This window comes from Triturus cristatus, chromosome 6 (assembly GCF_964204655.1).
Source record: "Triturus cristatus chromosome 6, aTriCri1.1, whole genome shotgun sequence".
Classification (NCBI taxonomy): Eukaryota; Metazoa; Chordata; class Amphibia; order Caudata; family Salamandridae; genus Triturus; species Triturus cristatus.
This window is the reverse complement of record NC_140589.1, coordinates 1,496,575,592-1,496,599,918: the sequence shown is the minus strand read 5'-3', so window position 1 is coordinate 1,496,599,918 and position 24,327 is coordinate 1,496,575,592. Positions and strand designations below refer to the sequence as shown.

Here is a 24,327-nt window from a genome sequence, read left to right as displayed (position 1 = left end):
ATATCTTTCCTCCAGTATCTTTCCTTCAATTTGCATTGCTGCTTTAGAGTGCGTAATTCTGATGTAAACCATGGGGCATCTTGGGGCCCTGACGATTTCTTTATCCTGGTCTTTGGAAGGACCGTATTGAGTGATTCCTCATTTCCAGCAGAGGAAATCCTCATCCGCCTGCACCGGACATTGGGATAAGCTAGGTTTAGTCTTTTCCAGCTCCTGAGACCATTTCTCCAAAGAGATCTTGTTCCAAGGGCGACCAGATGTCCAGGATGGTTGCATCTTGGGCCTGGTTGTCTGAGGGGACCAAAGAAGATTTATCAGGAAATGATCTGTCCAAGGTAGAGGAGTGGGTTCAGTTCCCTTCAGGTCAACCAGATTAGAAAAAACTTGGCCGAGAAGGTGTCCTCTTACATGTGTGGTCTTATTGATTTTTTTTGGGAGAGTTTTAGGGATAGGAGGTCTTTTGTTAGCTCACCGGCATTAGAGACTTGTGGTTCATCGAAGTGGAGGTTGAAATCTCCTAGAATCGTAAAATTACCCGAGGTACCGGCCAGTTTGATTGCAGCCTCAAGCAGTGAGTTATTAAATGACCCTATTGGTCCCGGTGGCCGGTAAATCAAGATGCCTGTGAAGGCGAGAAGTGGGGAGAATTCTAGAGAGAAGTGAACATTCTCAGTCTTTAAGCGGGTTACCCAGAAGGCGGCAGGTGAGCTGTTCCTTATAGGCGTGGCTATTCCACCACCTCGGACGGTCAGTCGATCGGTTCTTTGTAGCGCGAAGCCTGGGGGAAGAGCTTGCGTGATGTCCGGCCTTGAGCTAGGGGAGAGCCAAGTTTCAGTAATGAAAAGAACGTCTGGATCTTGGTCTCTGAGGAGCATCCCTATTTCTGCCGTATGTTTGGGCAGGGATCTGCAATTAAGAAGGAGGATCCTAAATTCGATCCTATTATGGGATTGATCAAGCCTGTGTGATGTGAAGTTGTCTACATGTGGGGCCTTTCCTTAGGTCGGTGCTGTTGTATATAAGGCGGGCTGGGATGGGTGATGCAGGGGTTTTGGCCCCTGGGCGCGGACAGGCGCAGACAGGCTTGCCTTAGGCGCGCCCGCAGCGCGCGGTCGCATTAAAGTGTACTTTTTTTTTTATAAACTTTTTATTGTTTATACAGTTTGGCACAAGCTTAGCATACAGTACATAGAAACAGTATATCCAGACATCTGTGTTTTTTCAGTCAACGGCACAGTGACTTTACAGGTATAAAGTGTACTTTTAACTGTTTTTTGCACTGCCCGGGTTCAGCCACTGAACCGCTGACCCAGCGCTGTCAAAACGGAAGTGTGTGTAAAAGCCCCGAGCCCCTAGAGCACTGAACATGGCTCTTGTTCCCGGTAGCACCACAAAAATCAATTCCCCAGTTAAAGGTACAGTTTTTGAAAACACAACAATTTAAAAAGAATCAGGAAATTGTCTTAAGTGAAATTAACTGTCCTAAGACCGTACTGACCTGCAGCCGCACTCAGAGTGAGTGTTCTGCTTCCGGCCTGAGTCGGGTAGATGAGAGGGACTTTTTTTTTTGTCCTACCACAAGATGAGCCCTCAGACACATATGACACTGAAGCACCAGCGGATACCGACACTGATCTGTACCTTGCAAAACGCTCTCCCCTGTTGACACTACCACCTACCATGATTTAATTGGTAGAGCTGCCACCTTCCATACAGTGCAGTTACGTACAGAGATGCTCTCCTCCACACAATGCTCAACACAATACTTGCCCATACTCAAAGGTATGCTCAGCCACACCACGGACATTTTCAATGACCTGGTAAGATCTAGGGTCATATCCCCAATGGTGAATAAAAAATATAAAGCGTAACTTAATGACACCATAAATATAAAAGGACAACTTCCACTATACTTTTTGGTTGTGACAGCACAGAAAAGGGCCAATTACCAAACAATGGGTAAGGCAGCTCCACCAGATAAGGTGAGTAAAAAGATTGGCACAGCTGGAGAGAGAGAGTGGCCCCCATTCTGCCAATCACGGGCAGTTTGTAAATTCTGTTGGTCTCCTCTCTAGATACGATAGGGCTCACTGGGATGAAATGAAGGAGATTACTCCATTACCTCCCTGAGGACCATAAGAAACGGGCTTAAGAATTTGCCTCTGAGGGTAAAGTAATATTTGAGGCATGTGAGCTGTAGATCACATGCTTTGCATAGCCTGCCATCTAGTGTTGGGTCCGGATGTTTGCACTTTGTTTTTCTTCGAAGAAGTCTTTTCCAGTCACGAGGTAGGTGACTCCTCCTTTCGGTGATAGTGCGCATTGGGCATCGACTCCATTGTTAGAAGATGTGAATTGCTGCACTCCGGTTGAGCACCGTTTCTCGGGGTTCCTTCGCACAATCCACTACCCTCAACGGTATTGTTTCTCGATGGAGTTTACCATTCTCCACGTATCGTTTTGATTCAAAGACCATTAATCGGAACACTCGTGGAGGGCTGTTGGGCCTACCCGCGCTGGGCTCGCTATCAGTCGATGGAACGGACTCCATTCAGGCTCTTTCCCGGGTGTCGTGCTAAGTTCCCGCGCACCGACTTGCACGAAGTGTGCAACCTCTGCCCCGGAACACGATGAAAAAGACTGCAATGCCTGTCGATCGTTTCTATCGAAGAAGATGCTCCGTAACTGCCAGGCTTGATGTCTCGAAATGCAACATCAAGGCGGCTCCGCACCGGAACTTTTCAGCGAAGATTCCGACAGAGAAGAACCTCACGCTCAAGGAGCCAAAGAAGAAGAACATATCTCTGTGTCTGAGGCCGACTCCGAAATAGAAGAGGAGCAAGTTACACTGGGTCAGCGTACCGTGAGTACCGAAACCCCCTTGCCCCAGCAACACAAGACCAAAAAGGCTCCGGTCCTTCCTCTGCCTTTGGGCCAAAGTCAGCAACGAGAGTTTCGGGTGCCGCGCCCTGAGGCCCGGCGCCGAAGCAGAAGGAAAAGCCTTCCGGCTCGGGCATGAGTCGACCCCATTCCGGGACTGAGGCGAAACTGTTGGCCTCGAAACCGAAGCATGTCGTGGTAACCATTCCACCCTTATTGAAGAGTAAATCTTCGGAACCGAAAAGTTCGGAGCCGAAACCTTCGCCCGAAAAAATCAACCAAAGACAAAAGGACTTCGCCAAAAGAGCCTTGGTCTGACGTTCCACCTTCGGATCCGAAACAGAAAGAACTGGTAATAAATCCAGACACTGGACATATACATGCCAAATTGCCTGAAAAAAGGAAAATGGCCCTGCAGAAGGATTACCACATTCCTCTGAAAAAGAAAAATGTGGGTACTAACCCTTCTCCACCTTACATTCCACCTCCTTTGCCCACTGATCCAAACGTACTCATCACACCCACAAATTCACCACCACCACCACCTGACCCACAGAATGATGGGGATGAGGATAGGCCACAGGATACTGACCTATGGGAATATTATGACACTGACCCAAACATGGATAATGACCCTGATTTATATCTGTCCAGACCCTCACCACCGGATGGCAATATAGGATATATTGAGCTGCTTAACAGGGCTGCTCATGATCATGTGGTGGAGCTGCATAAGGAGATTCTAGAAGATTTCTTATTCGAAAGCCTAAGTTCCTCTCAGAAAGCTACTCGAACACTGCCAATGCTTAAAGGGATGCTTAAGCATACAGATGAAATTTTTAAAGATCCTGTGAGGGCAAGAACTATTATACCCAGAGTGGACAAAACATATTAATCTGCACCTACTGACCCCTTCTACATTAAAAGTCAGCTGTCTTTAGACCCTCTTGTGGTTTCCAACGCTCGCAAGAGGGCTAACTCTCAGTCCACAGGTGAAGCCCCTCCTCCTGATAAGGAGTCGAAATTAATTGATGCTCGGGCAAAAGGATAGCATCGCTAGCAGCCAATCATTGGTGCATTGCTAATGCTCAAGCTTTGCTAGTGCCATATGATAGGCGCTTATTCTGATGAGTTAGAAAAGCTCATGCTATTTTTACCTGATAAGCATAAATCAAAGGCTAATTACCTTATTCAGGAGGGAAAATAATCACAAATACCTCCATCAGATGCGCCCTAGCAGCCCGCGCAGTAAACACCATGTACTGCTACGCAGACATGCTTGGTTGACAGGATTCAAACCTGAGGCGCAAGCCTCTATCCTCAACCAACCATTTGATAAGGAACACCTCTTTGGACCAGCCGTTGACACTTCGCTGGAAAACATGAAAAAAGACACTGAGGCCACCAAGTCAATGGGAGCTTGAAGTTACCTTCAAATAGGGGATCCTTTCGTCGCTCCTTTTACAGGGGTGGCTCCAAGAAAATAACCACAGAGAATCCCTCCTCCTCTTACAAGGGCAACAACCAATCACCCTCACCAAGAGGCTATTTTAGAGGTGGGTTCAGAGGAAACAACTGTAAGGTAATAGGCCGAGGCAACTCAAAACGCTCTTCCCCCGCAAACAACAAGCAGTGACTTCCTTCCGCTACCCCACGATCATTCCACACTGGGGACGTTTATCCCAATTTCAACCTATCTGGAAAACAATCGCCTCAAACAAATGGGTTCTACAAATTATCCAATATGGTTACTGCCTGGAACTTAGACACTCCCCCAAACATTCCTCAAAGATCACACGCAATGTCACAAGAACATCTCCCCCTTCTCAAGCAAGAAGTTCTCTCCCTGTTTGAGAAAGGAGCTATAGAACCAGTTCCGTTACAATATCAAGGGGCCGGTGTATACTCCCTGTACTTCTTAATTCCCAAAGAGGACTGCTCCTTCAGGCCTATATTTGATCTCAGAGAACTAAATCTATACATTCAGTCGGACCACTTTTATATGGTAACACTCCAACAAGTGCTCCCGCTTCTTCAGCAAGGCAATTTTCTGTCCACTCTGGACTTAAAGGACGCCTATTTCCATATCCCTATACACCCTGCTCACCGCAAAAGCCTCAGGTTTGTGGTAGCATGCCAGCATTATCAATTCAAGGTACTCCCGTTTGGAGTAACTAACGCACCCAGGGTTTTCACCAAATGCCTGGCAGTAGTTGCAGCTCATCTACGAGGATAACACTTTCACGTCTTCCCATACTTAGACGAATGGCTCATAAAAGCCAGTTAGCAACAAAGCTGTCTGTCACACTCTCAAAACTGTGCAGTTGCTCCACGATCTTGGATTCACAGTAAATCTGGCCAAGTCACATTTCCAACCATCCAATACACAAATTTATTTGGGAGCCACTATAGATGCACAAAAGGCTCTAGTCTACCCCAATCCGAACAGGGTCCGCAATATGCAGACTCTACTCTGTTTCAGCCTCTACTCTCTGTTTTAGCCTCAACACTTATTGCCAGCTTGAGTGTTCATGCAGTTACTAGGGATGATGGTGTCATGCATCCTAATAGTCCCTTATGCAAGACTTCAAATGCGTCCCCTGCAGGAATGCTTAGCACGTCAGTGGAACCAGGCTCAGGGTCTGTTATCAGACCGAGTGTTGGTAGACAGCCACACCCATCGCTCTCTGAAGTGGTGGAATACACAAAACCTGTCAAAAGTGTGGCCCTTCATTGACCCGGGTCCACAGATAGTGCTAACAGCAGACGCATCTGACTGGTTGGGGAGCTAATCTCCAAATGCACACAATTCAGGGCATGTGGAGCATGCAGCAAAAAGAGCTTCACATAAATTATCAGGGCATGTGATGCTTGCAGCAAAAAGAGCTTCACATAAATCATCTAGACCTGCTAGCGATTTTTCCTGCGCTCAAAGCATTTCAACTTCTACTAGTAGGCAAAGCTGTCCTTGTTCGTACAGACATGACAGCAATGTACTACATATGGAAACGAGGGGATGGGGGGGGGGACACTCTCACCAACTGTCTAAATTAGCACAGACCATCTGGAGGTGGGCCATACGTCACAAAATATATCTCCTTGCAGAACACCTTCCAGGAGTAAACAATCAAATTGCGTATCTGCTCAGCAGACAGACAACAGATTCACGAGTGGGAAATCCACCCTCAAGTTCTCCTCCCGGTTTTTCAGATGTGGGGCTTCCCAGACATAGATCTGTTCGCCACACACCAAAACGCAAAATGCCCAAGCTTCACCTCCGGGTATCCACACCCATTTTCCAGAGGCAATGCACTATGGATGAATTGGTCAGGAATATTTGCCTATGCTTTTCTGCCTCTCCCACTCATTCCGCTAGTGGTTCGGAAGCTCAGACAAGCGTCCATGACACTAATTCTAGTTGCTCCTACATGGGCCCGTCAACCGTGGTTCACCACCCTGTTGGAGCTCTCAGTAGTCCCTCACCAAAAGCTACATCTTACAGCCAATCTCCTCATGCAGAGCCGTGGAGAAATAAGACATCCAGATCCCAGGCATCTTAACCTTGCGATCTGGCACCTGAAGTTTTTGAGTTTGGCTACCTCAATCTCCCTCCAGACTGTATGAACATTACTAAAGAGGCTAGACGTCCTATCACAAGAGTTTGCTATGCAGCAAAATGGAAGCGTTTTGTCATATACTGTAATAACAATCAAATCAACCCACTGATGCTTCAGTTCAAAACATTATATGCTATTTATTGCATCTACAGCGTTCAAACTTAGCGTACATATCCATACTCTTACATCTTGCTGCATACCTTCAGAATGGACAACATTTGTCTCTCTTCAGAGTGCCTGTCATTAAAGCATTTATGGAGGGACTTAAGAGCCATTCCTCCAAGACTTCCACCTGCTCCAGTGTGGAATCTCAACATTGTCCTCACCAGACTCATGGGTCCACCTTTTGAGCCATTGCACAGATGTGAGCTGCAATTTCTCACTTGGAAGTTAGCTTTCCTCATTGCTATCGCATCACTGAGAAGAGTGGGTGAGCCTCCGGCACTACCCATAGAAGAAACATTTTTACAAGTACAACAAAACAAAGTGGTTCTCCGGACCAACCCTAAATTTCTACCAAAGGTCATTTCTGCCTTTCATATCAATCTGTTGAGTTGCCTGTGTTCTTCCATCAACCAGATTATGTGGCAGAACGTGCTCTACACACCTTAGGTGTGAAAAGAGCATTACTCTACTACATAGAAAGGACAAAACCTTTTCGTAATACCAAACAACTATTTGTGGCTTTTGCTCCACCACATAAAGGCAATCCCATATCAAAATCAGCTATTGTATGGTGGACAGTTAAGTGCATTCAAACATGCTATGCAAAAGCAAACTGAACATTAACAATTCCCCCTAGAGCGAACTCCACACGCAAACTAGGGGCTTCTATGGCATTTTTAGGAAACATACCCATAGATGACATTTGCAAAGCTGCTACATGGTCTACACCACACACATTCACAAAACACTATTGTGTAGATGTGTTAGCAAGACAGCAAGCTAGTGTGGGCTAAGCAGTTTTATGTTCACTATTTCAAACGGCTACAGGTTAGCCATCGCTTTGGGAGATCACTGCTTTATAGTGTATGCAAAGCATGTGATCTACAGCGCACAAGCCTCGAACGGAAAATGCTGCTTACCCAGTATGCATCTGTTCTTGGCATGTAGAGCTGTAGATTCACATGTGCCCACCCGCCTCCCCGGGTACCTATACCTGTTGCAGTGACAGCTTACTTAGATACAGATATACATGGACATCTCTTTTTACTACTCTCTCTAACTCCATTATCACCCTCTGCGGGAAAACAATCTAACAATGGAGTCGATGGCCATGCGCACTATCACCGAAAGGAAGAATCACCTACCTCATGACTGGAAAAGACTTCTTCGGAGAAAAACAAAGTGAAAATATCCGGACCCAACACTAGATGGCGGGCTATGCAAAGCATGTGAATCTACAGCGCTAAATTCCAAGAACCAACGCCTACTGGGTAGGGGAGAGGAGTTGGCTTAACGGCTAGGGTGCTCGACCTTGGACCTGGGGAACTGGGTTCGAGTCTTGGTAATGACGCTGAACATCCTGTGATTCTGGGCAAATCACTTAATCTCCCTGTGCCTAATAAAAAATGAATGTGTGTCCTCATGTAACGTAACTGGTGCTATGTAAAGCGCTCTGATACCCGATTGGATTCGGGTCAAGTTTGCGCTATATAAAACTCTGCAACAAAAAAAAAGTAGCATTTTCCTTCTAATACCAGTATTCACTGTGCTCTCGACGCTGTTGATACTGCAGCTAGGGGGATAAATTCTAATGTAAAATTTTGCAGACATGCTTAATTACGATAGTTTAAACCCGATGTCCAATAAAATCTCCTGCCCCATCTTTTTGGTCCCCAAGTAAAAACCCTTCTTGAGAAAACCAAAAAAGATAATGAAACAGATAAGTCAATGAGAGCGCTACAGACCCCGCCTCACCGTGGCTCCTTTTCCCGTTCTTACTATCGTGGAGGTTCCAAGACCACCTGCCCAGAGACCTCTACATTATACGAGCAGCCTCAAACCCAAAGCACCTCGCTTAGGGCTTACTACAGAGGCTCATATAGGCGTAACAACTCCAAGGGTTGAGGCAAGGGAGGACTTACAAAACAATCGCAAAACCCTGACTCTCAAATCATTTCTCCTGATCACACAACACCTGCCTGGGTTGACTACAAGGGTTTTTTCCTGCCCAGCGGAATATCATCTCCGACCAGTGGGGTGTTGGATATCATCCAACACGGTTATTGTGTGGAGCTCACTTCCACACCTCCCAACATTCCACTTCACATGAGACTTTCCCCACAACATCTGCTCCTCAAAAAAGTAATTATAGACCCCATTCAACTCTACCAACAGGGCACAGGAGCCTATTCACTATACTTTCTTATGCCCAAAAAGGACGGGTTCCTGAGACCAATCTTGGTCCTCAGGCTCCTAACCAAATACATTCTCCAAGAGCACTTTCTCATGGTCACTCTTCAAGATGTCACAAGGTGAATTCACGGCTGCACTCTACTGCAAGGACACCTACTTTCAAATTTCTATTCACCCAGCACATCGCCAATATCTGAGGTTTATAATAAACTGTCAGCTTTTCCAGTTCAAAGTGCTCCCCTTCAGGGTCACTACCATGGACCGGGTACTTTACCAAATGCCTATCTGTAGTAGCTGCTCAACTGCCAGACAAAGCATTGATGACTTTCCATATCTGGATGACTGGCTCATCAAAGGCTCAACTCGTCAAAAGTGTTCAACACGCATGCCTTCAGAAATCTTCTTCACAAACTAGGCATTACAATCAACACCTTAAACTCCCACCCCAGACTCCTTCAGATGCAACCCTACCTAGGAGGGCATTCTCAACTCACAACTAGGTATAGCTTTCCCAAATACTGCCAGGATACAATCATTCCAGGCACTTATTCCCCAATGTTAACGATGTCAACAAGTAACAGTGAGGACAGTAATTAGACTAAACATTCATCAGTTGCAGGGGCGCTTATCACACCAATGGACTCCAGCGCAGAGTCAATGGGAAGATCCAGTGTTTGGCAGCCAAGCTTGCCACTCTCTGCAGTGGTGGAACACCAATAACCTGTTAAAATGACTGCCTTTCCTAGCTCTATTTCAACAGAGAACAGTAACAACTGACACCTCCCTTATGAGCTTGGGAACATATTCCCAAAATCTAACTGTCCAGGGCCACTGGACACCCAGTCAGAGACAAATCCACATAAATCACCTGGAGTTACTAGCTTTTCACCAGCGCTGAAAGTCTTCCTTCCTCACCTAAATAGCAGGATAGCACTCTTCAAGATGGACAACATGACACCCGGGTATTATTTACAAAAGCAAGGGGGCACAAAGTCTACACTGCTTTCCTATTTAGTCCAGACCATTTGGAAGTGGGCTCTCTGATGTAACATTCACCTATTAGCTTAGTACCTGCGGGAGTGGACAACGACTTTGCAGATCTCTTCAACAGGAGGCACCAACAAGTCCATAAGTGGGAATTCCACCCACAAGTCCTCCTCCAATACTTCCAGTGTTGAGGACAACCAAAAATAGCAGAAAACACCAAATGCCCAAACTTCGCTTCTAGGTTCCCACACCCACTGTTCAAGGGCAACGCACTATGGATGATTTGGTCTGGGATATGTGCTTGCACTTACTCCCCCTCTTCTACTGCTTCCATTTGTGATTCACAAACTTCGGCACGCATCTCTCTCTCATCCTGGTGGTTCCCTCATGGGCACAGCAACCATGGTTCACCACACATCTCAAACTGTCAGTAGTACCACACAAAGCACTGCCAAACAGGCAGGACCTTCTCATGCAGAACCATGGAGAAACTAGACACCTGGACCCCAGATCACTCAACCTTGCAATCTGGCACCTGCAGTCTTAGAATTTGGCTACATCAATCTCCCACCGCAGTTTTGGGCATTCTTAGAGGCAGGAGGCCTACTACTCGAGCCTGTTACGTTGCCAAATGGAAAAGATTTGTTCACTATTGTCATTCCAAACACATTGACCCCTTTCCATCTTAAGTACAGGACATTATCGGCTACTTATTTGATGTACATACCTCTGATTTACCTTTTATAATCTATAAAGCTACACCTAGCAGCAGTAGCCACATATCTGCAAATTAGCAAACACTTTCCTAATCAGGATTCCTGTCGTCAGAGCCTTCCTGGAAGGTATTAAGAGTCATTCCTCCTAGAGTGCCACCAGTTCCCACGTGGAATCTCAATATTTTATTGACAAGATTAATGGGCCATTCATTTGAACCCCTCCACTCCTGCCCCCTCCAGATTCTATCTTGGAAGTTAACATTCCCTGTTGCTAACACTTCACTGATACGTGTCAATGAGCTTCAGGCATCAACTTTAAGAAAATCTTCTTCCAAATACATAGGAATAGGGTTGTACTTCGCACCAACCACAAATTTCTTCCTAGAGTGGTCTCAATTCCACCTTAATCTACTGAACTGCCTGTCTTTTTCCCCAACCTGACTCAGTTGCAGAAAGGGTTCTGCATACCTTCGACGTAAAAAGAGCTCTCTAGTATTACATTGACTAAGTCTTTTAGAAAGACACAACTATTTGTCGCCTTCTCAAAACCTCACAATTGAAGGGCCATTTCTAAATCATTAACGATAATGGGGCAACCCAGTAACCCTCAGAACCTGGGTAAGATAGTGTGTGCAAAAAACAATGGTTCTGTCGGAAAATGAACAGGCTAACTTAATAGGTACTGAATACACGTTAGATTCTCAAGGACACACACAGACCAAAAGAAACAGGACAGAATCCAGGTCACTTGATAGAATGATGTTAATTAATGTATCAAAAACACCAAAAATATTTACAGGGTAATCCAACCAACAAACACAGGATGTAGTGAAACAATTAGTGAAACGGTGATACTTAGCACAAAACACATCACATATAACGAATATGTACAATGAACAATACATAAAAATAATCAACAAACAAGGTCCTATTTACAATACATAAGCCACTTAAGGGTTCAAAGTCTCCTCGTTATCTAAGTGGATTTGCATGTGACGCATAGGACATGTAACGTCGACGTTTCGACCCTGGGATAATTGTGCCAATTATTACGCATCGGATTGGGTCTTCATCAGGCCAGACGGGGTTGGGGACCTGGGGAACCAATTTAAATTGTAGGAAAAGGATTCCTGTTGTCGCAAATGCAGATGGCCAACATCAAATGTTGAAATACTAGTTTAATCCTTTGGGACGGAGATATGATTTGGGAGGAGGAGTGGTGCTGTCTCTACAATCGCCACAAATTGGAGTCCGTGAATGGACATCTGATTCCGTCTACGGCTCAGCTGCAACTGACCGATTACCCTGTAAATATTTTTGGTGTTTTTGATACATTAATTAACATCATTCTATCAAGTGACCTGGATTCTGTCCTGTTTCTTTTGGTCTGTGTGTGTCCTTGAGAATCTAACGTGTATTCATTTCTAAATCAGGCATTGTAAGATGGATTGTTAAATGCATCCAAGTATGCTATGCTAAAGAACTTTACCCATTCTGCCTAGAGCTGGCTCGTCAAGAAGCCAAAGTGGGCCAAGTAGTTCTACTGACACTATTTAAAACAACTTTAACTACCACAGGCTAACCATTGCTTATGGAGGAGGACTGCTTTACAGTCTATGCTAAGCATGTGTATCTACAATGACACATGCCTCAAACGGAAAATGTTACTTACTCAGTGAGCATCTGTTCATGCCATGTAGTGCTGTAGATTCACATGCACCTACCCTACTCCACGGACACCTGTGCTTGCTAGTTATTTTTCCTTTTTGCACAAACTCCTTTGGCATGGACATCTTTATACTACGCTTTGCTTCACGTTCCATCTTCACCCGCTGTTAGACCTACCATCCTTGGCGTGGCTTTCCCCTGTATGTTTGCCTGTGCCTCCTGTGTTTTTGCTGTGTGCTGAACTTTGTTTTTGCTGGTCTAGATGCATTGGGCACTTTGCCACTGCTGATCAATGTCAAACTACAAGTGCTCCCTCTGTAAATTGTGAATATGGATTGGTGTTTCATGATTGGCTTGTTTGACTTACTACTAAGTCCCTAGTACAGTGCACTGTGTGTCCCCAGGGGCCGTAAGTCAAATGCTGCTAGTGGGCCTGCAGCACTCATTGTCCTACCCACACAAGCAGCCTTGCAAAAGGTTCTCAGACCTGCCACTGCTGTGACTGCGCGCAGTCTATCTGAAAGAGACAATTAGTTGTAGATTCCTTACCTTAGAATTACCCCCAGGCATCAGACTGGTCAGTTTTACGAAGCAATGCATTCCATCTTTGGGCAGTCCGACTCAGCTGGTGTGCCTTTATGCCCCGCGGACCCATTTGGGGGCCTAGGCCTCTGACGCCTCGGGTCCCCCATGGATCCAGGCCTGGATCCGGATTGGCGCCGGTCGACTTCACTGGTCCTTCCCCGCCGCCAATTCGACAGTCGATGACGCTGGTTATGTCCTCAGCCGGTGTCGACCCGCACCTCCCTCCCGACTCAAACGCGGAGCCAGACCGACGTCCGTACCAGAGCCAGAGGGTAATTTTGTGCCCACGTTCTTCCCTGGCATTCCCTTTCGCTCTGACAGGCGGCCAGAGGATGATGAGGACTGGGAGGGGTCTGATGACCCTCTAGCAGACCAGCTGGAAGAGCCGGACAAGATAGAGGAACTGGGTGATACCAGTGGTCTGGATACCTCCTCAGACCTTGGCATGCTTTCTCCCGCTACGGAGGAGGGAGCGTCATACGCAGTGGTGTTGTGTAGGGCAGTTGAGGCCTTGGGCCTTGAGCATCCTACGGTGGCAGTCAGGACTAACCTCCTGACTGAGGTACTTAAGCTAGCAGCATCCTCTTCGGAGCCCTTGCTGCCATTTAACAAAGCCCTCACTGATGTCCTTTTGGGCTCCTGGTCCAAGCCCAACACAGGGGCACATGTGGACAGGAACATCGCCCGACACCACCGCCCGGCTCCGGGCGCCCACTTTTCCTCTCCCAACATCCTACCACCGAGAGCTTGGTGGTTGAAGCCTCGTCTTCGAAAGGTAGTGTGTTACCTACAGCTCCTCAAGATAGGGAATCCAAGAAGCTGAAACCATCTTGGAAAGAAAATGTTTTCTTCCACCAGGTTAGGACTGCAGTCGGTGAACACCGTATGTCTCTTGGGCCGGTACCAACACTATGTGTGGGACATGGTTGTGCAAGTGCTGCCACAATCCCCGGACGAGGCCTGGACTGTACTCGCCCGTGCTGTTGCAGAGGGTCGAGATGCAGCAAAATTCACCATCAAGTGTGGACTGGACACTGATGACTCACTAGGCAGGACAGTTTCAACGTCAGTAGCTCTCAGATACTAAACCTGACTGAGAACATCTGGCTTTTCGGAGGGAAGTCCAATCTACTCTTTTGGACATGCCCTTCGATGGCCGTCGCCTGTTTGGTGACAAGACAGACAACGCACTCGAGCGGTTTGAGGACTAAGGCTACGGCCCGGTCCTTGGGCCTCCCAGTGTCCTCTCGTCCCTTGCAGTCTGCTTTTCACCCCTTTCGTGGCTACAGAAGGGGTGCCCCAAAACTTTCCAACCAGAGCCACAGGCTCTGGTTGGAACGCAAACTGACCAGTCTCTGCGCGTCTGGGGATGTGGGACCTAGCGTCGTGGGGCCAGAGGGCAGGCCAGTCCAACACTGCCCACTCTGCCACAGCCTCCAAACCTTCCTAGTCTGACCCTTCAGTGCCACCAAAGACCAGTGGGCGGCAGGATTCGCCATCCCCTTCCCCAATGGTCCACCATCACGCCAGACAGGTGGGTTTTGCAAATAGTCCAGAGGAGCTACTCCCTCCCCTTCAAGACTTATCCATCCATGCCACCTGTATTTCGTCGCATGCCGGAGGATCACTTGGCCAAGGGAGCCATCGAACGAGTCCCTCTGCCAGAAGTAGGTCGTGCCGGTTACTCCCACCACTTTCTGATGCCCAAGAAGGACAAAGGCCTGGGTCCTATCTTGGACCTCAGGGACGTCAACCGCTTTCTCCGGAAGGAGAAGTTCAAGATGTTGACTCTGGCTCAGGTCCTGTCTGCCCTCGACCCTGAAGACTGGATGGTAGCGTTGGACTTGCAGGATGCCTATTTTCACATCCCCGTCCTGCTCGCCAACGGCGTTACCTACGGTTCATGGTAGGCCACAGGGGTTCCAGTCTTCCCCTATCTGGACGACTGGCTGTTGAAGGCGAGTTTGCCCCAGGCTGTCATCTTCCACCTCCAGACTACAGCAGACCTCCTGCATTTGCTGGGGTTCACTATCAATGTGCCAAAAGTCACACCTACTTGAATGAAATGAAATCCAGCATCTGTAAAGCGCACAATTCCCGAGGGTGTCAATGCGCTGGGTGCCGTCGGGAAGATTAATCGAGTTATTGCCCAGAGTCACATGGTGCTGGGCTACCTGCCGCCGGCGCTGGGGATTGAACCGTGAACCCTGTGGTCCGCAGTCGGGCACCCTGGCTGCTGCGCCACACCTTCCACTCTCAGAAGCTCCTTTTCATCGGAGTGGTCCGTCTTGCACTGAAGGCATTCCTTCCTTCTGTCTGTGGAAGAGAAGTGCAGGTGTTCACAGACAACACCACCGCTATGTGGTGCAACAAACAGGGTGGGGTGGGGTCGTGGACCCTATGCCCTCTGGACATGGCTGGAACATCACGGCATGTCCCTGGTGGTTCAACACCTGGCAGGTTCTCTGAACGCCAGGGCGGACGAACTCGGCCACAGATGCTTGATGGATCACGAATGGCGTATTAACTCGGAGGTGGTGCCAGGTCCCTTTCGTCAGTGGGGAGAGACTTGGTTAGATCTATTCGCCACCGAAGAGCACGCGCAATGTCAGCAGTTCTGTGCCTTGGAATTTCCAAGGCGGCACTCGCTCAGCGAAGCTTTTTGTCAAGAGTGGAGCTGCGGTCTTCTATATGCTTTTCCACCTATACCACTTCTACCCCGAGTGCTGAAAAATATCAAGCGCAACCGGACCCAAGTCATTCTTGTGGTGCCTGACTGGGCACAGAGTCTGGTATCCCGAGCTCTTGCATATGGCCATGGATCCTCTGATTAGACTGCCTCTTCAGGAGGTTCTTCTGTCGCAACAGAAGGGGAGGGTCCTCCACCCAAACCTGTCCAGCCTCCACCTCCTTGCATGGAGATTGATCGGAGACATTTGACAGCTTCCAACCTTCCTCCCGAAGTCTGTAATGTAATCTTGGCAACCAGGTGCCCCTCCACTAAAACGGTATACGCCTGTAGGTGGAACAAATTTGTGGCATGGTGTGCAGTACAGGCTGTAGATCCACTTTCTGCTCCCTTTTCTGAGTCGCTCCACTTAATTCTTTCTTTGGCCCAGCAGGGCTCTGCTCTGGGCACTCTTAAAGGCTACCTTTCGTCCATTTCCGCCTTTCTTCAGCTGCCTGATCAGCCTTCTCTTTTCAAGTCCCCTATTGTCACCCGTTTTTTAAGGTCATCCATCAGCTCTTTCCTGATGTTCTTTTCGGGATGGCTCAGTGGGACTTGAATCTGGTCTTAATCTACCTTATGTGCGCTCCCTTCGAGCCGCTACATAATTGCCGTCTCAGGCTCTTAACTCTTAAAACTGCCTTTCTGGTTGCCCTCACCTCTGCTCGCAAGGTGAGTGAGCTCTAAGCTCTCATCTAATCCTCCTTTCCTTGCAGGCCGTCCGGACAAGGTTGTACTCCGCACAAGACCTTCATTCCTTCCCAAAGTGGTTATCCCTTTCCACATAGGTCAGACCATCACTTTGCCTACCTTCTTTCCGCCCCCGCATCCGTCCAAGGAGAAGGAGAGACTCCACCTTCTGGAACCAAAACGTATGTTATTGTTTTATCCCTATCGCACACGACAATTCCGGATTGATTATCACCTCTTTGTGGGCTATGCGGGTGCGAAGAAAGGTCAGGCCGTGCAAAAATGAACCATCTCTTGATAGGTCGTTCTTTGCATAAAAATGTGCTATTCCTTGCCAAAAAAGGAACCTCCGGTAGGCCTGCGTTCTCAGTCCACCAGGGCGAAGGCAGCCACTACCGTTTTGTGACATGGAGTCCCCCTCAGTGACATCTGCCAGGCAGCCACGTGGGCATCACTGCACATGTTCACCAAGCATTACTGCCTGGAAAGTCAAGTCAGAAGAGACTGCTTCTTTGGCCGTAAGGTTCTCCAGGACTTTCTGGTGTGAACTTGGTGCGTAGACCCACCTCCTGGTATCGCTGAGGTATTGATTCTAAGGTAAGGAATCTAAAACTGTTTCTTTCAGATGAGCAACCTACTTACCTTATCTCTGTAAGAGACATATATTAGTTTTAGATTCCATACCGCCCCACCCATCCTCCCCGTTCTGCGAACTGCCTTCTAGGCAAAGGAACTCCCCTTCAGGGCCCTAAGTTTGTGCACCAGTTGTCAGTGTCTTGCATGGCTCTGCGCTTCTGACGTGGAAAGTCGTGTACAAAGAACTGACTTCAGTGTGCAGGGGCAACGTCTAAGTAGATAACGCGATGTCATCCCGGCGATAACTTGCCGACGACGGACGCGGAGTCGACCGATGCCACCCACCGACGCGCAGGGTACTGCTAAGAAAATATTTCTCCCGATCCTTTGACACCTGGGGGTAATTGCTAAGGTAAGGAATCTATAACTAATATATGTCACTTACAGATATATTGTTACCAAAGGTAAGTAACTTGTTTGTTACTGCCATGGTGGCCTGGCAAGTGCACAACCCTTTCCTTACATAGGAGTCACCCCTAAGGTAGGCCCAAGGAACCCCTGTGGGCAGAGTGCAGTGTAGGGAAAAGGTAGAACACGTCCTGATGTGTGTAACATGTCCTGATAGTGAACTACAGTGAATTTTGTTTTTCACTATTGAAAGGCTATCCCATAGGATCGAATTGGAGTTTATTTATAACATCTTATAAATATAACTTCCGATTGGGACAAGATAGGAAGGTGGAGTTTAGTATGCCTAAACTCTCAATATAAAAATGCATCTTTTAATATGGATGATTTTTACATTCTGTGTTTGAAAAAAACACTTTAAGAACGTAGGTCTTTTCTTGCTGAACCACCCTGTGTGCCTCTGCTGGTGTGTGATGATTGATGTCTGGCTTTGGAGAAACAGGGGTTGGGGATGTGGATTCACTGTAGATAGGCACTGAGGGGGTTGAGGTGTGTCCTGCCTTTCCTGGATGAATTAGGGCTGGGCTAAATAGACCTGGGCTGCATTTAGAGTAGGGGGAGGAAATTTCCTTTCACCTTAATAGGCCTGGTCTGCCTTACACAATGCTGTCTCCTCCTGCCGGGAAGCTGGACCTGAGAGGACAGTACTGGTTTTGACTCTGCACAGAGCCTCTCTGCCACTAGAGAACAAAGGAAAATGTTGTATACATATTGGTGCCCAGGCCCCAGAACTTTAAAATACTTCTGGACTCAAGAGGAACCTCTGCCAAGGAGAAAAGCTGGGAAAGTTGAAGGCGGAGTACTGTCCTCTGCTGTGTGCTGTCTGGGGTTGACCTGCAGTGGCTGTTTATGCCAAAGAGAGGACAAAGACCTTGCTGTGTACCCTGCTTGAAGAGCTCCAAGGACTAGAATTAGAGCTTGCTTCCTGTTCTGAAGTCTCAAGGCCACAAAGACTTCACCGCCAGCTCCCCTGAACTACTTTGCTGAGAGTTCTGACCTGCCAGGAGGTGCCTGTTGCTAAGCTGGGCCTCTAGAGGTTGTTCCGGCTGTTGGGAGGTGGAAAAGAGATGCAACTTTAAAACGTATGGCTCATCTGCACCAGTTTCCGATGCATCGCTGCTGTGAAACCGACACAGCGTCTGCCCACGGCTGAAGAAATCGCCACAAGCCGAAGTCTGTGTGCCAATCTCCGAAGTCCGAGATCACTGCACCGAATCTGAGGCAGGACCTGTGTGGCTGCAAGAACCAATGCATCGTGGGACCGCGGCTAGAGAGACCAAGGCAGCACCATTGCCACCGCATCGAAAATCGACGCATCCCAGATCTGCACGCATCGCACAGGGGTGCCAAGTCTACAAGGACACCGGGTTCCAGTAAGAAACCGACGCATCACCTCCTCGCACAGCAAGAAACCAACGCATCACCTCCCCTACAGTAAGGAACTGACTCATCGCCTTCTCTGCGTGGCAGTAAGGAACCAACACATCACCTCCCCTGGAGTAAGAAACCAACGTATCAACCTTCCCTGGAGTAAGGCACCAACGCATCACCTTCCCTGCACGTAAGGAACCAACGCATCACCTTCCCTGCAGCTGTTTTTGTTAAAGATTTTGGCGCATCCAAGGTACTTTGGGTTGAAAGTGTTGCATCTATAGTTTGCAATGGACAGAGCTGTTTTTACCTCTACGAAGTACATTTTGATCTTTGTCGTTTTGGTTTATATAAAGATTACTTATTTCTCTAAACTGGTGTGGTGTCCCTTTCTAGTGTTTTCACTGTATATGTGCACAAATGCTTTACACACTGCCTCTCAGATAAGCCTGTCTGCTCATGCCCAGCTACAAAGGGTGTGACCAGGGGTTATTTTAGAAGTGTATACCCTTACCCTGACTAGGAAGAAGGGTCCCTACTTGGACAAAGGTGCAAACCATTTCCAACTAGTGACTTCCATTTCAAACACCTGCCATGCGTAAAACAATTTAACAATGGAGTCAATACCATGTGTGCATTACTAGCAAGAGGGAGGAGTCACACTACTAACTGATTTGAAATACTTTTTTTGAAGACAAAACTTGCCCACATCGAAGCCTAGATAGCAGATTCTTACTGGGTAAGTAAAATTTTCCTTTCAATAGATTTTCAATTTATATAAGTTCTATTCTCCCGAGTACGTGAATGAAATTTTGTTCCCTTGTTTACATTCCTATTTTTAAAATATATATTTAATTTGTTTTTAGCATCTGTTCCTGATGAAGAGAGTTCAGTTTCAGATAACCAACCATTCCCCTCTCTTCAGATGGTAAGTGTACCTGAAAGATAAGATATAATATAAACTTTATTTGCAGGCATTAAATTGTGGTGCGCTGCCATAAAGATTATTTGTATTTTTTTCTTTTTGCACACATGAACAACAGATTCATCATTTTTGTAATGTTGTTTTGTGATCTAATATTGGTCTGAATTTTAAAACGTACTGAGGCGGACTTGTGGAAAACTGTCAACATTTTATTGCACTTAATAGTGACCACATCTGTGACAGGTGTGCATGTGCCAGTCCTATAGGGAGGACCACAAATGACACAACCACCCAGACTGGAGCATAAAGTTACATTCAGAACACTTGAGAAAGTAGGTCAACATGGAATACATTTTACGCATTTGAAGCACCATATTTAAGGAATTGCAACAAGCAGTTTGCAATAAAAAAAAAACACTTACTGAATGAGTAACCAATCAGAAAGGGAATTTCATAAATTATTCAAAAGCAAGGAGCAATACTGGCAAGCAATGTACATCTGAGTTACTTAATAAAGATACGTTATGTCACCTAATGTTAGATTCACATGCTTATAATATAACCTGTTCTCAGTATAGGTAAGGTAATGCTTTATTGTACATGGTTATTTAAAACCTTTACCATTTAATAAAAAATTCAATATAAAACGAAGGTCAAATCCATACATATTAAGACAATAAATCCTTCAGTAAAAAAAAACGAGAAAAAAAAAACGCATACTGAGGTAGGAGCAACAGAGTTAAAATAAAATGGGATTTCAGTTAGGCGGCTTGTTTATCTTGATAAAATGTGCAGTAAGTTAGTCCTTGTTGCAGGCCGAGGGATAATGTAGTGAAATACCAATGCAATAAGAGCAAATTTCTTTTTTTTTTAAATGTCACTTCAGTAAGAACGTGTTTGCGTAAAAAAAAGAAAGTGATTAATTATGGTGACAGTTCGAGCTCTCCCTGTAATCTGGTCAGCGCTATTCAGCGTAGTTCAAAATGCCTGTTGCTTCTGGTATTGTCCTCCACCTAGTGAGAGTCATAGCTTGGCGAGTGGCAACTTGAGGCTTTGGTAAAATTCACGGACCTTGGTTTTGGCCCTTCTGCTTGAGCTGGGCCAGGAGATGCAGCTCATTATTCATCCTCTCCAAATGTCTGGCACTGGCTCAACCTTGGAGCAAGTGCACTTTGGAACTCGTTGCTCAAGGAGCTGGTGCAATAGCTGTGGTGCGGTGTTCCTGAGCATTCTCAGTGGAAGGTTTGGAGGAAGCTGGATAGTCCATCTGTTGGATCCGTGTCCACTTGCATCTTGGGTGGGCTGCTAGAGTGTTCTCAGTATAGGAGTCCCTATCTTTGTTTAAAAAACAGTTGTCATAGAAATTGAACATTTCCTTAGTCTTGCACCTTGTGTAGCCTGTCCACCACATTATATGGCTCAAACTATGGCCAAAGAAGTAGAGCTCTTGAGCTCCAAGCCCCCTGATACTTTTATGCTTACGGGTGTTTTAGCTTGCATAAAGCGTGAGAAGAGAATCCTCAGACTTCAGCTCTTCAATGTTGATATATGTATAATAGTAGTTTCTACATATCTGGTGCTTCATTGATTGTCATAACTACTTGTGTAATTTCCCACTGCATATGCGCACCTTCGAACATACTTCTATATAGTTCTTTTAATGCACATCAAAGAGTCTTTGTTCCTGGACTTCTTAGTTAATCTGTTGAATGCAAGCCTAGCAAGGCCTCATTTATCATGAATGTTCAGAATATTTCACCCAAATGTATTCATAGAACTGAATTGCAGCACTTTTCAATAGGAAATATAGTGCAATGAAGTTCTGTGTTTTGAACATGAATGTATAAATGCAGCCTGAAGGCTTACATTTAACAGAGATAGAAAAAGAAGGCCTATTCCCTTAAGGACCTGATAGGCACTCTTTCCCAGCAAGCCTTGTACAGGTGGTTAACTGGTCTGTTTGTTTTTTTAGCCTGTGAGATAAGGATCCCATAAGAATCCCAGGAACAGGGCTGAGTCTTTTAACCTCAAATTGTACATTGTTTTTCTTCATAGAAAATTATGTACATGCCATGTGTAGCTGTAAATACCCATGCTGTGCGTACTTCAACTACCTAGTGTTAAGCTCAAACGTGTACAACTTCTTTCGAAGAAAGAAGTCTTTTTGAGTCACAGGACCTAGTGATTACACCTGTTAGTGGTACTGTGCATGGGCATTGGTTCCTTTGTTTAATAGTTTTTTCACTTCTGTCAGGTTCAGACTAGTTGAACTGGTGAGCTCCAGTTCTTCGCTGTGTGGTGTTCTCGCCGGGCCCTCAGATCAGTTTCATAATTTGTAGTTCCAAACAATCCTGCGTTCTAGTCGGTCTATACTGTTGCGCACCTCATCACTCTGTCAGTCACCTGCCTCTCAGCTCCCACCTTCCAGTTCGAGAATGTCTCCGTAATGGAAAGGACTCCATTCTGTTCATGTCCTACTTGCCACTCCAAGCACCCAAGGTCTGACCTCCACGAAAGCTGCAATCTTTGCTAGACTTACGAACACTTTGAAGATTCCTGTTCGGCGTGCCTTGCCTTCCGTAACAAAAAGACTCTTCCGAACTGATGCTCTTGTTGCCTCGGCAGCCATGGAGAATAGGCAGGAGGAAGAAGAAACCCCATACATCTTCGGTGAGGGAAAGGGTTCTGATGTTTAAGAGGTAGAAGCTCCAGGCATCAAAATATAGGTGGGCGTCTCCATGGAAAATGTTGACTCAAAGGATGACTAGTCAGGAGAGCCTCCACCAGCCCAACGTCAAAAGAAAACTAAGTGGGTATTTCTACTTCTCCCCAATCCCCACACCCCCCACTCATGATGTGGAGAAGCCTGCTTCAAGCACCTGTGCTACCCACATGGCAGTGTGCGCCACTGCCTTCCAGCCATGGTCGACAATGACAGTCTGAGCCGGACCGGACGCCTGCTCCACACTCTGTGCCAAAGTCCTAATCAAACCCTTAATCCTTATCTGACACTTCGGTGCCAGAACCAGAGGTGCAGCCTCTATCACCCCCTGTCTTAAAATGCTTGAAGCTAAAGATTTTGGAGCAGAAACAAACTTTACAGAAGCATTCGTACCAGAGGGCCAATTTGGTGCCGATACCCTTTGAACCGAAGCTTCTGGGGCCGAGATTGAGCTTGACCCCTTCTGGATGGCAACCTTCTTCAGTTTCATCATGGCCGCCTTCTACTATTGCCTCCTCTGCCACTTCTGATGACAATGGACAGCCAGTCCATGAGCATCTGCAGAGCCACCTTGATGCTCTGTAGCAACAAATACATATTTGGCCTGGCACTGGTAAGATTCTGTCTCAGCCGCCACAGGGGCAGGTGGATTCTGTTCCTCATAAGAGTAAATTGACTTTTGAGGAGGCCTTCAACACCTCAGTGCTTCCTGCTCCTAAAAGACCACTAAAACCTACAGTGCTACCTTTCCACTGCCCTCTTGCTCATCCTCCTCCTTCACCTTCCCTTCTTTCTCCAGTGTTGCCTTTGGAGTCTCCAAAGCACTAATCTCGGGGTTCCTCACACTCGGGGTGGTGGGGATGGGGTTGCAGGGATAGTCTCAGGCATCCTTGTGACCCATATGACCCACAGGGCCCAGGTCTCTTGGACAACTGTACTGTAGAACCCTCTGCCAATACTGATCCATACCTGTACTCTGCTAAACCCTCTCCACCAGACGATGTTACTTCATACTATAAGGTTCGACATAGGTCAGCCACTTTTCACAACGTATAGCTCCATGTGCAGCAAGAGGAGGACGATTTCCTTGTGGAAACCATTTCCTCTACCCAACGCTCCCTCCAATTCCTCTCCATGCTCAAGTGGGCTCTCAGACCTGCCACCTGCAACAGAGATTTTTGAGGAACCATTTAAGGAGATTTAGCCCGCCTACAGTAGAGAGGAAGTTTATGGCCTCCCTCAGTGCCCCTCCTCCCCCTTTACATTTCTGGGCAGTTAGCCCCTGACTCTCCAGTGTTTCATTCAGCCAGGAAACTCACTAACACACTAGGCACTGGTGTTTCGCCCCCTCTCAACTGGGTGAGCAAAACAATAGATTCTAGAGGTAAGAGAGTGGCGGCTCATTTGGTGACCAATTGGCGAATCTCCAATTCCATTGGCCTCCTCCCCAAGTGCAGTGGCAACCACTGGGATCAGATGGCAAACTTGGTACCAGAACAATACCGTAAAAAAGAGGCAGCTGATGGTAGTAGCATAAGGAAAGATTATTTCCAATACCTCTGCTCTCTGGATACTGCGGATATAGCAGCTTGTGGCATTAACACAAGTATCCTTGTGTGCCGCCATGCCTGGATGCGTGTTTCAGGTTTTAAACTGGAGGTCCAGCAGCACTTCCTTAATGTCCCATTTGAAGGTCCGCATCGTTAGCCCTCAGGTCGATGAGATGCTTGAAAAAAGTAAAGAAAGACACTGATACGGCCAAGGCCATGGATGCCCTCCAAACACCGCCTCCCCGAGTCTCCTTTTGGTGCACACAAGTTTGTCGCGTACCCAAGACCCCAACTTCAGAAACCTCTTCCACCTTCACTAGGCCAGTGCAACAATACCCCTCGCGAGGTTATTACAGGGTGGATACAGGGGGAACAATGGCAAGGATAGAGGCAAGTGTGTAGCCCCAAAAGGAACTGCCCTCTCAAAACAGTGCTGCTCTTACATTTCCCCCCGATCACACGACACCTGACTGGGAAGATTGCAGG

General features: G+C 46.9%; 1 protein-coding gene across 2 annotated transcripts in view; it reads left to right on the top strand.

Moving 5' to 3' along the window:
• Positions 1-24,327, top strand: part of GPCPD1 (glycerophosphocholine phosphodiesterase 1) — a 701,876-nt gene that overhangs the window by 448,643 nt on the left and 228,906 nt on the right. For both annotated transcript variants that reach the window (XM_085612626.1, XM_085612627.1), the window contains exon 15: positions 19,511-19,572. In XM_085612626.1, coding sequence (XP_085468752.1) covers positions 19,511-19,572 — 62 coding nt within the window. The remainder of the gene's footprint in view (positions 1-19,510; positions 19,573-24,327) is intronic.